The 15,684-nt window shown below is 40.7% G+C and overlaps 1 protein-coding gene across 3 annotated transcripts in view; it reads left to right on the forward strand.

Annotated features, from left to right (window-relative positions):
• The window catches only part of C4H6orf89 (chromosome 4 C6orf89 homolog), a 44,423-nt gene that overhangs the window by 9,939 nt on the left and 18,800 nt on the right, over window positions 1–15,684 (forward strand). The window contains exons 2-5 of one of the 3 annotated variants that reach the window (XM_054253935.2): window positions 5,710–5,833; window positions 6,489–6,618; window positions 6,846–7,053; window positions 8,779–8,992. In XM_054253935.2, the coding sequence (XP_054109910.1) occupies window positions 6,865–7,053; window positions 8,779–8,992 (403 nt within the window). In that variant the 5' untranslated portion in view covers window positions 5,710–5,833; window positions 6,489–6,618; window positions 6,846–6,864. The remainder of the gene's footprint in view (window positions 1–5,709; window positions 5,834–6,488; window positions 6,619–6,845; window positions 7,054–8,778; window positions 8,993–15,684) is intronic. The other 2 variants (XM_035295500.3, XM_035295498.3) reach the window with 2 other exon arrangements.

The raw sequence follows: 15,684 nt of genomic DNA on the forward strand, positions 1-15,684 counted from the left end.
GGGGTTTGCAGGTAGCCTGGTGCTAGTCTAAGAAAAACCACATTTTGGTTCTTAGGTGCTAACATTCTGCTTAATCCTACATCCTGGAACCCAGGTGCCCTGTTTGCAAGGCTCGAGGCTGTTTTTGTTGTGAGCTTAGCTTAGCAGGGGAGAACGGGGAGGGGGGTCTATGGGCTTGCCTTGCTGTGACCCTAACAGTATCACGTAGTATTTATCCTTCTATGTCTGGCTTATTTCACCTAACATAATGTCTTCCAGTCCATCCTGTTGTTACAAATGACAGGATTTCTTTCTTTTTTAAGGCTGAATAATATTCCATTGTGTGTATATACTACATTTTTTTTCATTATTTTTTATTTTTTGAGACAGAGTCTCACTCTGTTGCCCAGACTGGAGTGCCATGGTGTGATCTCTGCTCATTGCAACCTCCACCTTCCAGGTTCAAGCGATTCTTGTGCCTCAGCCTCCCGAGTAGTTGGGATTACAGGTGTGTACCACCATGCCTGGCTAATTTTTGTGTTTTAATAGAGACGAGGTTTTGCCCTGTTGTCCAGGCTGATCTCAAACTCCTGGCCTCAAGTGATCCATGATCCACCCATCTCTGCCTCGAAAAGCACTGGGATTACAAGAGTTAGCCACTGTGCCCTCTCTGTACCTTGATTGTAAAGTTTCAGCATTCATTGTAGTTTTATATTACTCTTTTAAATCATATTTATTATTTTAATGTTTTATCAGTTATTTTTCCTTTTAATTGATGTTTGTTTCTTCATAATGGTTTTTATTATAATCTAAGGAACGCTTCTTTACTAGAACATATCTTCCATTAGTGGGAATCACTGGATAAAATAGAATGGAATATATTCATAACACTAAAGAATGGGTACTATACTACATAGGTAGTGTAACATTAAAGAAGCAAGTAAGGGAAAAAGAAACTGTAACTTGCTCTGGACATAGTTCCTAGTGTTGAAGATTGGGACATATCTAGATGGACTTTGGAGACTTACTTTTGAACTGTACTGTTTCCCCTTTTGTGCTTTAACTAGATGAATCAGTTTTCTATCTTAGAGTTGCCTCGCTGGCATAGCTCTTAGAAAACAGAACCTCCAGGGTAATGGCATATCAGTGTTCAGGACTTACTTATATCTATGAGGAGTTAGTTCTCTGTTAAACAGGGCAAAAGAGAAGTTTACATTTCTCTCACCCTGTTTTCGGCTTTAAACACATATTTGTATTGGTAAGTTCTATCAAAGTTTTTCTGTCAGATATGCCTCTACCCTGTTTCTTCATAGATTGAGGCCCGGAAGGAATCGTGGAGAACATCTCATGAGATCTCTCAGTTGTCTCCTCCTGTTTCTGAAGTACTCCAGAAGTGAAACAACTCCCTGGCTTACCTCCCAGAGGCCTCTCTTGGAAGCAAGCTTTCTTGACCTGGTTTTGAGGAGGGATGGGAGGAGGCTCTCCTGTGCATTGCAGGATATTTAGTCTTTGTCCACTAAATGCTAGTAATACTCCTCCAGTTTGTTGATTTTTAATTGTTTTTTAGAGAGATAGAGCCTCCTTATGTTGCCCAGGCTGGAATACAGTTGCTATTCGCAGGCGTGATCATAACTCACTGCAGCCTCTAACTGCTGGCCTCAAGTGATCCTCCTGCCTCAGCCTCCCAAGTAGCTGGGACTATAGGCATGTACCGCTATGCCCAACTCCTTTCCACATTCAGACATTGCCAGATGTCCCCTTTGGGGCAGGATTACCCTAATTGAGAACTATTGTTCTAAAGTAGTATCTCTTAATTGGGGAGTATGCCTTTAATCAGCAGAGAAGAGGCTTGAAAACTTCTGCACCTGGCCTCCACTCCTAACAATTCTGGCAACATAGTATATCTGAGGTGGTGCATGAAACTTTTATCTTTATTTATTTATTTATTTATTGGGAGATTGAGTCTTGCTCTGTCACTCAGGCTGGAGTGCAGTGGTGTGATTCCCCTGCTTTAGCCTCCCAAGTAGCTAGGACTATAGGCACACACTGCCATGCCCAGCTAATCTTTTGTGTTTTAGTAGAGATGGGGTTTCACTGTGTTGCCCAGGCTGGTCTTGAATTTCTGAGCTCAGGCAATCTACCCACTTTGGCCTCCCAAAGTGGTAGGATTACAGGTGTGAGCCACTGCACCCAGCAGTATTTGGATCTTTTTAACTTCACTAGTTATCTATCTGGCCTGTGCCCTTGCAGGTCTGTGCCACCATTAGAACCAAGCTCACTCTTCAGAACTTCCCTCTGTGGCAAAGCTTACTTCTGCCAGAGTTGGAACTACTTTCTGCAGGAAGATGGATTGCCATCAAGCCTCAGCTGGTTTCATCAATCCTCTCATGCTTGATGCATAGCAATGACCTTGTGTTTGATTTTTTTTTTAAGAGATGAGATATTTTGTTATTTAATTACCATCCCATCCAGCCAAATGCCAATAGTGTCCCTCTAGTGAGACAATATAAAATGTCTCCAGGCATCCCTGGGGGCAGAATCTTTTCCAGTTTAGGACTACTGATATAACCAAAGCCAAAAGGAGGGCTTATCCTCAAAATCCACAGGTGTTCTTAGAAACATCACCAAGTTGCTATTAATTGGGTTTCTGATAACTTGAGAAATGTGTCACAATCTCTGGGAAGAAGGATACATGGGTTGCAAAAATATATTCAGTGTTGTAATATCATTCTAATTGAATTACCCAACAAGAAAAGAAACCTATTTATTTTTTTGTGATACAAACTGAGAGTTTAATAAGATTTTTATGTGTATCGAAAGGGCTTACAGGCCAGGCCCAGTAGCTCATGCCTGTAATCTCAGCACTTTGGGAGGCCAAGGTGAGTGGATCGCTTGAGGACAGGTACAGAAGAGTAATGTATTTAAATAAATATTATTCCTACTAGCTTCCATAAATTTCCTGTTAATTTAAACAGGAAAATGCCATCTCAGAATCACTGGTCACAAAACCAAGATGTGAAAAATACTGTAATAAATTTCCACTTTATTCGCAGGAATCATTGTAGTCAGTCATTTTCCAGTTCTCAGCCGCTCAGCTGTGATCAAGGGACATGTGGTTTCCAAACTGCCAGCTCAGAATAGGAAAATACGTGGTAAGGGAGGCAGCATGAACCAACCCAACCCTGGCAAGTTACGAAGCCTTTCCAAGCCTTGAATGTCTATAAAATGGGATTGATCACAGCTACCTCATGGAATCACAGTGGTGATTACTGAGATAATGTTTTTAAGTGTTTAGCAAGGCACCTGGCATGTAGGGTGGGAACAGGAATAGGAATGCAATTGAACATGAGTCTTTAATTTCTGATGAATTGAATTTTTCTCTTTCCTGAAGTGTTCCTACATTCTTAGAATTTTAGAGCGAGATTCTAAAGACTTTGTGATCCATTCCTTTTATTTTTAGGATGCAGAAATAGACCAAGTAATTTAAGCAAAATTATGTCACTAGCAATTGGCAAAGCTTGTCTTCAAGTCCAATGCTGTTCCATTTTTCCAGTTGTAGTATTTGAATACAACTCTACGGAGAACCAAAACATCATGGCGTGGGAAATCATACTGTGCTTCTTCCCTGTGATGCCACAGTCATGCATTGCTGCCCATTTCTGTCTCATTTTGTGCCCGATGATGTTCCTTAGAAGTGACTGTAAGAATTTTGAGATTATGAAATTGATACAGGAAATCTTTGGGAAATACAAAAATCACAAAGAAAATAAAAATCAGCTGTGATCTCATCTTCCAGAGATCATCTACTTCTGACTTATTTTTAATTGGAAATGCTGCATCTTAATTTCTGAGGTTTTTTGGTGTTACTGTTAGTATGGCTCTTAATACTTTGTAATCCATCCTCCTGGCTGCTAATCAAAAATGGCTTAGTGAAACGAATGTGAGGTCCAGATGAGGCTCAGGTGACAACTGACTGGGTGGTCTCAGATAAGTCACTTCCCATCTGAAAACTTACTTTATATGTCTATAGACTTACCTATTCCTTGCAGGTTTATTAAAAAGGTATTAAAAAAAAGATTTGCCTATTTCTGACTTCTCACCTAAATGCAGTTATATCATCTGTAGTCTTTTGTGACTTCTTTCACTTAGCATACTGTTTTCAAGGGCTCATCCATGTTGTATCACATATCAGTACTGCATTCCTTTTTATCGTCCAGTAATTTTGCATTATTTGGATCTACCACATTGTGATTATCCTTTCATCAGTTCATGGACATTGGATTGCTTCCATTTTGGGACTGTTAATTAATAACATTTGTGCACAAGTTTTTGTGTGGACATAAGTTTTCAGTTCTCTTAGGTACGTACATAGGGGTGGAACTACTGGGTCATATGATAACTATGTTTAACTTTTTGAGGAACTGCCAAATTGTTTTCCACAGTGACTATACCATTTTATATTCCTACCAGCAGTCTACAAGAGTTTCAGTTCTTCCATGTCCTTGCCAACACTTTTTATTTGACTTCTTGATTGTAGCTATCCCAGTGGATGTGAAATGGTATCTTATTGTGATGTTGATCTGCATTTCTCTGATAGTTAATGATGTTGCATATCTTTTTTGTGTTTTTTGGTCATTTGTATCTTTTTTTTGAGATGGAGTCTCACTCTGTCACCCAGGAGTGTAATCTCGGCTCATTGCAACCTCTGCCTCCAAGGTTTAAGTGACTCCATCTCAAAAAAAAGAAAGGTCTAGCTTCATTCTTTCATGTGTGGATATCGAGTTGTCCTAGCCTCATGTATTGAAAATAATACATTTAAAAATATATAGTTGTCCTTTGGTATATGTGGGGTATTGGTTCCAGGATCTTCACATACACCCAAATCCTTGCAGATTCAAATTTCACAGTTGGTTCTGCAGAATATGTTTATACAAAAAGTCATACTTCTGTATATGTATATGAAGTTTTTGCATCCTGAAAATATTGTATTTTCGATCCTGGGTTGGTTGAAAAAAATCAGCTTTTAAGTGGACCCACACAGTTCAAACCCATGTTGTTCAAGTCTCAAATGTAGTTTGTACCATCCTTTTATCTGAATGTGGGGGGCATAGCGTGGTGGGTTCTTCTCTCCTTCCCCCAGTTCCTCCAAGTCTAGATTACATGCCGTTTAACCATTTGAAGTCTTCTGATTCTGATTTAATTGGTCTGAGTTGAGGCCCAGGTATGAGCATTTATTAAAGGCTCTTTAGGTGATTCTAATGGGCAAGCCACGTTAAGCCCTAATGAATTAAACACTTAATAGTCATAAAGAGGGCAAACAGGAGTGATTGGAAGGCACACTGCTGGAAGAGGAGATGTGCTGGTGTGTGCTGGGTTGTGTTGGAACAACATGACTGTGTCCTCCATCCTGCAGGTGGCAGCATCTCCTTACTGAGAGGATACACATGTACTATGTCAGTGCTTTTTTTTTTTTTTTTTTTTTTTTTTTTTTTTTTTTTTTCTGCCGCACTCTCTATGTCAGTGCTTTTTGAGGCTAGAAGCATTGTAGGAATGAAGTATGTGATATAAAAGGACCCTATGTATTTAAAAAAAAAAAAAAAGCCCAGTGGAAGAAAGCATAAACCCGAAGAAACACTTCTTCTTCCTGTAAGTGAAGAAAAATATTGTTTTATAACATAAACACTTTTTAAAATAACTATTTAATTATTTTATCTGATTTTATTTCTCTAGAAATGGGATCTCATTCTGTCTCCCAGGCTGGAGTGCAGTAGTGTGATCATAGCTCACTGCAGCTTTAAACTCCTGGGCTCAAGCAGTCCTCCTACCTCAGCCTCCCAAGTAGCTGGGACTACAGGTGTGTGCCACCAGACCAAGCTGATTTTTAAAATTTTTCTTTTCTTTTTTTTTGTAGATGCGAGGTCTCATTATATTGCCCAGCCTGGTCTTAAACTCCAGGTCTCAAGCAATCCTCCTGCCCTGGCCTTCTGAAGTGCTGGGATTACAGGCTACGCCCCGCCTTGGAACTTTTAAATTTTATTTTACAAATGGTGCAAAGAGAACTCTACTTTGCCCCATTACTTTTTACCTTTTATTCTATGGACACGATGAAACAATCTCGCTTTAAAATAACTATATAAGAACACAAATTGAATTTTAAAATTAGTTAAAAATCTTAGGTCTTTTGAATATATAAAATAAATATAATGTGCCCTTTATTTTCTAAAATTGTATTTGTAGAAAAGCATAAGGACTCTGGTTGCTCTAGAAGAATTTTTTTTTAAAAAGGGGAAAGAAAAGTATGAGGACTGCAAGCTGCATGCCATAGTTTTTGTGTTGTCTAAAATCTTTGCTCTGCCAAGAACAAAACTTATCAGCCCTTTGCTCTCAGTAAATCTCACCTTCAGTGATCAGCTCTTCCTCTCGTGTTGCTAAAAGCAAATGGTATAATTGAAAAGAAATAATTGATCAACAATACTGTTCATAATCCATTTTTTTTTTTTTAATTTTAGGAAATTACCAGTAGCAGCTCTCCTGGCATTGGTGTCAGAAATCTTTTTGGATGTCGTTAGTGCTTCAGGGTCCCATTAGGATATATTGTGCTCTAGACCAGTGCTCCTCAGTGCTTGGGAACTAGTGCAGGTCTGTACACTGTTCCTAGCCCACAGTTAACTAATCTTTTAAAACTTGTATGGCAGTTTGACGTTGTCTCAGTGTATTCATTGTGTTTTATAAAAGTATTGGTCTGCAGAGGATTGAGGAAAACACAAAACCGGTCCTTCTCTGTAGATGGTCATGTAGCTTTGAGAAGGAGGTCCCTAAAGAAACCACCTTTCTTTTTACATTTATTTTCTCTCCGTCTCTCTCAGGGATTTTCTGTTGGAAGACATGGATCTTGCTGCCAACGAGCTCAGCATTTATGACAAACTTGCAGAGACTGTTGATTTGGTGAGACAGACAGGCCATCAGTGTGGCATGTCAGAGAAGGCAATTGAAAAATTTATCAGACAGCTGCTGGAAAAGAATGAACCTCAGAGGGCACCCCCCCAGCATCCTCTCCTTATAGCCTTGTATAAGGTAAAAATGTGTCCTGAGTTGGTAATCGCTTCGACAGAGCACAAACTCTTCAACATTCTTCACAGATACTTCACAGTATCTTCACAGATACTATATTGTTATCTGATCCTATGGATCAGATAACAATAGTCAGTTAACTGATTATTTTTCCGTGAATAAATTGGCCTTCGCTCTTGTTACCGTGTGTTACTAGGAAATTTGACTGTGTTGTTAAAGGTCCTAGATGAAAGCTGCATATTTATAGTTATATTTGTGTATTCTTATTTACTTATTTAATTTTTATTATTTGTTTGGGGTGTGTGTGTGCATGTGTTTGTTTGTTTTTGAGACGGAGTCTTGCTCTTATTGCCAAGGCTGGAGTGTAATACTGCAATCTCAGCTCACCGCAACCTCCACCTCCTGGGTTCAAGGGATTCTCCTGCCCCAGTTCTCCTGAGTAGCTAGGATTACAGGGATGCACCACCACGCCCAGCCAATTTTGTATTTTTAGTATTTCCACATTGGTCAGGCTGGTCTTGAACTCCCAACCTCAGATGATCTGCCCGCCTCAGCCTCCCAAAGTGCTGGGATTGTGGGTGTGAGCCACCACGCTCAGCCTTGGGGTGTGTGTGTGTGTGTGTGTGTGTGTGTTTGAGATAGTCTCGCTCTGGTCCACAGGCTGGAGTGCAGTGGCATGATCTCAGCTCACTGCAACCTCTGCCACCCAGGTTCAAATGATTCTCCTGCTTCAGCATCCCAAGTAGCTGGGATTACAGACATGCGGCACCATACCTGGCTAATTTTTATATTTTTTTCAGACCTCAAGGGATCTGCCCGCCTCAGCTTCCCAAAGTATTAGGATTACAGGCATGAACCACCAGAACTGGCCAAATTTTTTATTTTTCAAGACAAGGTCACACTGTTGCCCAGGCTGGAGTGCAGTGGTACCATCATGGCTCACTGCAGCCTTGAACTCCCAGACTCAGTTGATGTTCCCATCTCAGCCTCCCAAGTACCTGGGACCACAGACACACGCCATCACACCTGGCTAATTTTTCTATTTTTTTCTATTTTTTGTAGAGATGGGTTTTTTTCCATGTTGCCCAGGCTGGTCTCAAGTGATCTGCCCGCCTCAGTCTCCCAAAGTGCTGAGGTTACAGGTGTGAGCCACTGCACCCAGCCTTTGTGTATTTATTTTATTTTATTTTTTTGAGACAGAATTTAGCTCTTGTTGCCTAGGCTGGAGTGCAGTGGTGCTATCTCGGCTCACTGTAACTTCGGCCTTCCAGGTTCAAGTAATTCTCCTGCCTCAGCCTCCCAAGTAGCTGGGGTTACAGGCATGCACCACCATGCCTGGCTAATTTTGTATTCTTAGTAGAGATGGGAATTTCACCATGTTGGTCAGGCTGGTCTCGAACTGCTGACCTCAGGTGATCCACCTGCCTTGACCTCCCAAAGTGCTGGGATTCCAGATGTGAGCCACTGTACCCAGCTCCTTTGTGTATTTTTAAATGGTGGACATAGCTTCTGATTATGTGGTAGCAGCTTGGTGAGCCTTGCAGTCCTCGTAGTTCTCAATTTCTAAATTCTTCTAGAAGTAACATTAAGTTGCTTGTTTGTGAAAATGGATTAGTTCTTAAGGGACATTGGAAATAGCAGAAGTGGCCTATTTTTTTTTTGGTCTTGGTTTTAAGGTATTTTGTTTGCTGGGATGATTACTAATGCCTTTTCTATCTTTCCTTGCAGGTTCTCGCAACCTTGGGATTAATCATGCTCACTGCCTACTTTGTGATTCAACCTTTCAGCCCATTAACACCCGAGCCAGTGCTTTCTGGAGCTCACACCTGGCGCTCACTCATTCATCACATTAGGCTGATGTCCTTGCCCATTGCCAAGAAGTACATGTCAGAAAATAAGGCAGTTCCTCTGCATGGGCGTGATGAAGACAGACCTTTTCCAGGTAAAATGCTACATTTACTACTTACTAGATATGGTTTTCTTGACAGTATATGATAGGAAAGGAAGTAACTTTTATTGATACCGGAAGAGAGGCCCCCTCCCTATATTGTCTCCTTTAGTTCAGTCCCCACTAAAATTCTATGAGATAGGGTTTATTATCCCCATTTTACAGATTAAGAAACCAAAGCTCAGAGGGATTAAGAAACTTGCTAGAGGAACATCTGGTAGAGCCAAATTCAAACCCCCAAGTTGCAGAATACACATGGAAGGGACGAGTGTGTTTGCCCATAAGGATTTGACTGCATCTCATCCTTTTCTCTCCTGTGATTCCTGTCTGTAATACATATTTAATGCATAGCTATTGGTTTGTTGAAAGCAACTGAGTTCAGCTTGCTTCTAAAGGTCCTCTAACTGTCCTTGGCCTTTTGGGCTAGGGTTTTGTCTAGGTATATCCCACTCTTTCAGTTTAGTCCTTCTCTCTGTCACAGCTCACTTAATTTAGTGCTCAAAAGTACGTCAATTTGCCAGTAAATAGAATTTTAAAAACCCTTAAATTTAGTAACAGTGCATCAGTGGTATAAGAGTTCATAGTCTGACACACTATATGAGGGGTTTCCTTTTGAGAATAGTATAACACGTAATAAGAGTTGAAATGTACGTGTGCTGGTTTAAAACTATAATCCCAACACTTTGGGAAGCTGAGGCAAAAGGATTGCTTGAGCCCAGGAGTTCAAGACCAGCCTGGGCAATGTAGTGAGACCCTGCCTCCAATTTTATGTGTGTGTGTGTATAAACAAATTTACTTTTTGAGAAAGGGGGTATTATTTTGGGGTTTTTTTGGCGATGTTTATCTTATTTGGCCATGTAGAATATATATATTAATATCACAACTGAGTTATAGAATTTATTGTGTAGCCATGTTCCAGAACCTTTAGAATGTATCATAACTTTAGGAAAAAATGCTTTCAAAAAATGTATTTAAGCTTTATAATCGTAACGTCATTCTTTAAGACCTAATCAGTCATAAAAACCATCTGAAGTAGTCTTGCATTGGGTCTCCACTGAAAGCTATTTTTGTACACTTAGGAAGTCATGGAAAGGTTTCCAAAATTGTATCAAAATCAGAGGAAGGGAGCATTGTAAGATAAGAACTTTACCTAATGAGTTTTTGTTTTTTTAAATGTCAACAGCTCATATATTTCATTTTAATATTCCACATATAACTTCCTTGTATTTACTGGGAAGGTTGCTTTTGAAATGTTATCAACAGAGCTTAAAAAAAAAACATGCAGGCTGAAACTCCTACGAAGACCTCTCAGGAGGAAGCAGCAGGAGAAACTTGTCAGTTAGGCCAGTCTGTGCCCCTTCTTCAGACACACCAGTCTCCTTTCCTGACTGTCCTCCCCCACAGCCTCACTAACAGCAACTTCTGATGAGTCTTCCTGACCTGGTTGATGGCATTAGCTTCTTCCCCAGTCCTGTAAAGTAAATCTCCATCCACGATTGAATAGAGAAATGGGGCATTGTCAATGAACAGTGATTGTTCCTTCTCTGAATCATAGTTTAAACATTCCAGAAATATTAGTGTCTCATCAAGTAGCCAGATTATTTGGACCACTTCAGATTAATATTTTGCCTTGCAGATGGAAATAAAGTGAGTCCTTAGAGCTCAGTTGTAGAGAACGAGAGGGAGCATTGGAAGGGTGTGGCTTTAGCTCTTAAACGTTGTGGAGTCTATTAAAGTTTTGCTTTTACTTGTAAATGTGGATGTGGAAGCACCATATTTTCCTATGTATGATAATTCTGGGAATGTAGACATGTGAAACAACATCATTTTGCATAGCATTTGGAAGAAAAGTTAAAATTGCATAATTAATGAAGGGTAAACAGAAACACATGAGGGAGAATTAAGTGCAACTTAATCTGGGCCTGTAAAAGGGCAGGAAAAGTAAAAATATATCATTTTTAATGTTCTGGTATCAAAAAACAACTACCTTCAAGTTAAGATTACTTAGCAGTACATTTAAAGTAACTGCAAGGGGAGAATGGTGTGGCAGATTCCCCAAAGGAAACCCCATATGGTTTGCTGCAGTGCTGGCCTGCCTGACACTCCTGGGGTCATCTGGTGCTCCTTGCAGTGGCACCTCAGAAATGAGGAAGGGCAGCTGCAGCCTTGGTGATATACTAGAGGCACCACTGCCAGTGGCTAGAAGTTTCCCCCGACCCCACCCAAGGAACAAAAAGGTGACAGATTTCAACCTTGTATAAGAAATCCTGCCCCTAAATCCTCTCAATCAGGAGAATGAAGTGACTTTGCAGCAAGTCATGGAAACATCCCACTCTGCAGCAAAAATTAAGTAAATAAACTGACATTTGTTTATTACGTACCAGATGCCAGACCCTGTTCAAGAGGCTTTCCATATATCGGCTCATTTAATCTTGACAACATTCCTATAAGGTAGCTATAGGTTTTATGCCCATTTTATAGATGAGGACACTGAGGCACAGCATCAGTGTTAGATCACTTGCCCAAGGTCCCAAGGCTAGTCATGGAGCCATGATCTGAACCCAGGCAGCCAGTCTTCAGATTCTGAGCCCTTCACCTCTGATGTGAGTAGTCTGTAGCCATGCAGTAGACCTGAAGAGTCTTTAAGTCTGATGTTGGAGTTCTGCACTCTCTCAGATCATTGGTTACTTTCTCTTAACACCTAGTCTCTGAAGAGGCAATGTTCTTCCTGGCTGTTCCAAAGATAAGTGGTCTTCCAAGCTACTGATCCTTTAGAATTTTCCTGACCCAGTCTTGTCCTAGGCAGTCAGCCCAGCTCATCCTCCTGGTCTGCACCCTTATGGATAATATTTGACTTACTTAATCCTTCCTCTTACGAACCCAGAGTTTTCTCTTTTCATTCTCATTCTTAGTTTTTTTCTTCCCTCCTGGCCTCATGTCTTTATAGTTACTTTACTTCTGCCAACCATCCTCTTGGTTTTTACCATTTCCATGGAATCACTGAGTCTTAGAGCTGAAAGGGAATTTTAGAGTTAATCTAATACATACCCCATTTTATAAAAGAGGTAGCTGAGGCCAGGAGAGGTAAAGGAGCTTGCTTACCCAGCTAAAAGTGGCAAAATTACACTTGAACTCTAGTTTCTTAACTCCCTCTAGTATTTGGTCCAAGATACCACACTTACTGCCTGCTATCTCTGCCCTCAGTCAAGCCAGGTGCCAGCATGTTTGGCCAATTATTTTGTTTAGTCTGGTCATTTTCTGGCCAATTTAAAAATAGCACATTCATTTCCACTGAGGAAGCCTGAGATAGCTCTCACATACTGTGAGAAGGTGCACATTTGGAACTTCGTGCATCCAGTAACCTTCAAAGGAAGGATGAAGTACGTCTAGCAACAGCAAGGACTTTTGTAAATCACAGATCATTTATTGGCTTTGAACTAAGACCGTGGTAAGACTTAGAGACTCCAGACCTGTGCCTTAAGATGAAATGCTTAGACCTCAAGGAAAGCCTTACTCTTTTATTTGCAAAATAAGCTTACCTTCTGTGATAATAACGGCTCTGTCAAGCACTTACTGTATACCAGGTACTGTGCCCTGTACTTTATATTCATTCTCAGTCTTCACAGCAGTCACATGAGGTAGATACTATATTTATGTCCATTTCAAAGATGAGGAAACTAATGTGCAAGGGGATTGGCTGACTTATCTAAAGTCTCACATTTATTTATTTTTAATTTTTTCTTCGGTGTTTTTGATAATAAATTTTCATATTTAGAGACAAATTTTTGTACAAGTGAGAACCTACGAAAATAGACGGTTTGGAGTGGTTCAAATGCATTGCTTCCTGGAGGCAAGGCTATTGGTGAAATGATTTCTTTCCATCTCTACGGTGTGTGAAAAGGCTCTGGGCATGCTGCCACACATGCAGGGGACCTAGCAGAAGCCTCCTTCACTGTCACGTCTTCACCGCTGCCTCATGCCCAGGGTACTAGAAGAGGTGCTCTGCAGAAACAAGCTTCAGAGGACAGCCTGATTAAATACTGAGTACACACCTGTGAAAGTCGTGGAACCTTTGTCGTGAGCTTTTCGGGTTTTTCTTGGGTACATTTATAATGTAAGAAATCTTGAGGTTATATTTATTTAATCTTTATTTTGAGGTTTCTGTGAATCCATATTGCTTATTTGATTTTTTTCTCCCCATAGACTTAATTCTATTGTTAAAGCTTCTGAAAAATCAGCCTTCCTGCCTTCCTCCCTCCTTCTCTTCCTTCTTCCTTCCCTTCCTCCCGCCCCCCAACTTCACTCACTCATTCAGTGAATGTTTACTGAGACCACGCTATATATGCCAGGCACTGTTCTCAACAAAGCAGTGAACAAAACAGACAGAACCCCTGCTCTTGTAGAGCTAGTGTTGGCTTTGTGCCTTCCTTTCTTCACTATCCTTTTTATCCAGAGTAGTTTTTATCCTGGAAATAAATCCTTTTTTTTTTCTTTGCCAGATGAATATCTGTGTAACAGAAATCTCCCCACTCAGAATTCCAGAGTATGTTACTGTTGTCCACAGTGAACTGCCTATTATTCTTGTAAATAACTCTCAGGTACCAGGAAGCTCCCTGATGGGTCAGACGTTGGCCTGTCCATTTTTCTGCCCAGTGCCCAGCTTGTAAAGAAGGGCGGGTAGTTGTGGTCTCTGCACTTTGACTTCAATAATGTGTTTTGTCTGAGACACTGTTTTTGACATCTCCAACAGTGAAATGATTCCAAATCATGGTGACAACTTGAAATACAAATCATAAGCTTTATTGAACTTTTATATGTAGGATTTCTCTGTCATACCTTTTAAAAAATTATTTAAAATATCTGGTATGAGGGATATATGAGGGAGTAAAGAAACTGGAGAAATTAAAAGAAAGGTAGGAAGTTGCTATATAATTTCCACTGCCTTTTCTGTCTGGTGCTTCAGGAAGAGTTAGAAACAGGAGGGCTGGAAAGAAGTGCGATGCAGCATATTAGGTAGTCAGAGAAAAGCTGTGAATTAGGGTGGCATGGGTGGGGCTGGCTGTGTGCTGTTAGCTGTTTCCCAGGATGGAATTGTGTTAACTCTGTGGCATGGTGGCTCCAGCCAGTTGTAGAGAGAACACATCAGACAAAACCTTTTCAGATGGAAGGAGGCCACACTGGAGTCTGGCCACATCTCTTTCTGTTGTCAGGGACTCTGTGGGATAGGGAAGAGGAGCCTGCACCCTACCCCCACCTCCAGTTCACTGCCTGCTCGTTCCTCTGTCTAAGCGAAATTTTTATCCACCTTGGTGATCTCAGGGCTACAGAGAAATCAAAAGTAGTTCTTTCTTTTAAAGTTTGGGCTCCCTTAATGCAGATGGATGGCATAGGCTACCCCATTCCAGTGATCCTTTTTCCTCATCACTTCCCTTCAATTTCTTTTCTTTCTTTTTTTAAAAAGACGGGGTTTCACCATGTTGGTCAGGCTGGTCTTGAACTCCCAACCTCAGGTGATCCATCCACCTTGGCCTCCAAAGGGCTTGGATTACAGGTGTGAACCACCATGCCCGGCACTTCCCTTCCTTCTTTGTGGGCCACCAGGTGGGAGGATCACCTGAGCCCAGGGAGGTCAAGGCAGCAGTGAGCCATGATTGTTCCATTGCACTTCAGCCTGGGTGACGAAGTGACAGCCTGTCTCAAAAAAATTTTTTGTAATCAGATAGAAGCTTATATATTAGAGATGCTGCTTCTTTGTCTCTTATATGCAAATATTGGTCAAATCTGCCCATTTTTTCTTTATAGCCTCTAGGAAGCCTTCCTTGCCCCAAATATTATAAAAATACTCATTTCTCAGTCTTCACAACAATCTCGTAGGGTAGATACTGTTTTTATGTCCATTTTAAAGACAAGAAAACTGATGTCCAAAGGGATTGACCAATTAATCTAAAGTCTCACATTATAGACAAATTTTTATACCAGTGAGAACTCATGAAAATACATGAATTCTCTATGGTTTGGAGTAGTTCCTGTAGTGATTTTTGTTTGTTTCTTGTGTTTTTTTTGGTTGTTGTTTTTTTGTTTTTGTTTTTTTGAGACAGGATCTCACTGTCTTCCCAGGCTAGCCTTGAACTCCTGGGTTCAAGAGATTATCCTGCCTCAGCCTCCTGAATAGCTGGGACTAAAGTACCACTATGCCCAGCTCCTCTAGTTATTTAAAAAATTTTTTGTTATCTATTTGTATCTTTAATTAATGTGGAATCTAATTCAGTATAAGGTGAAAAGGATCTAACTTTATTTTCTTCCGTAGAGATGGTCACTTGTCCCAATTTGATTTATTGAATCTACCCTTTTCTCACTGAATTAAAATCTATGTTTATACTTTATCGGCCAGGCACAGGTGGCTCATGCCTGTAATCCCAAAACTTTGGGAGGCCAAGGCGAGTGGACTGCTTGAGCTCAGGAGTTCAAGACCAGCCTGGGTAACATGGGGAAACCCTGTCTCTACAAAAAAAATAGAAAAATTAGCTGGGTATGGTGGCATACACTGGTAGTCCCAGCTACTTGGGAGGCTGAGGTGGGAGGATGGCTTGAGCCTGGGAGGTTGAGGCTGCAGTGAGCCTAGATTGTGCCACTGTACTCCAGCCTGGGTGACAGAATGAGATCCCGTCTCAAAAAAATATATGTAT

Source organism: Callithrix jacchus, chromosome 4 (assembly GCF_049354715.1).
Source record: "Callithrix jacchus isolate 240 chromosome 4, calJac240_pri, whole genome shotgun sequence".
In the NCBI taxonomy this organism is placed as follows: Eukaryota; Metazoa; Chordata; class Mammalia; order Primates; family Cebidae; genus Callithrix; species Callithrix jacchus.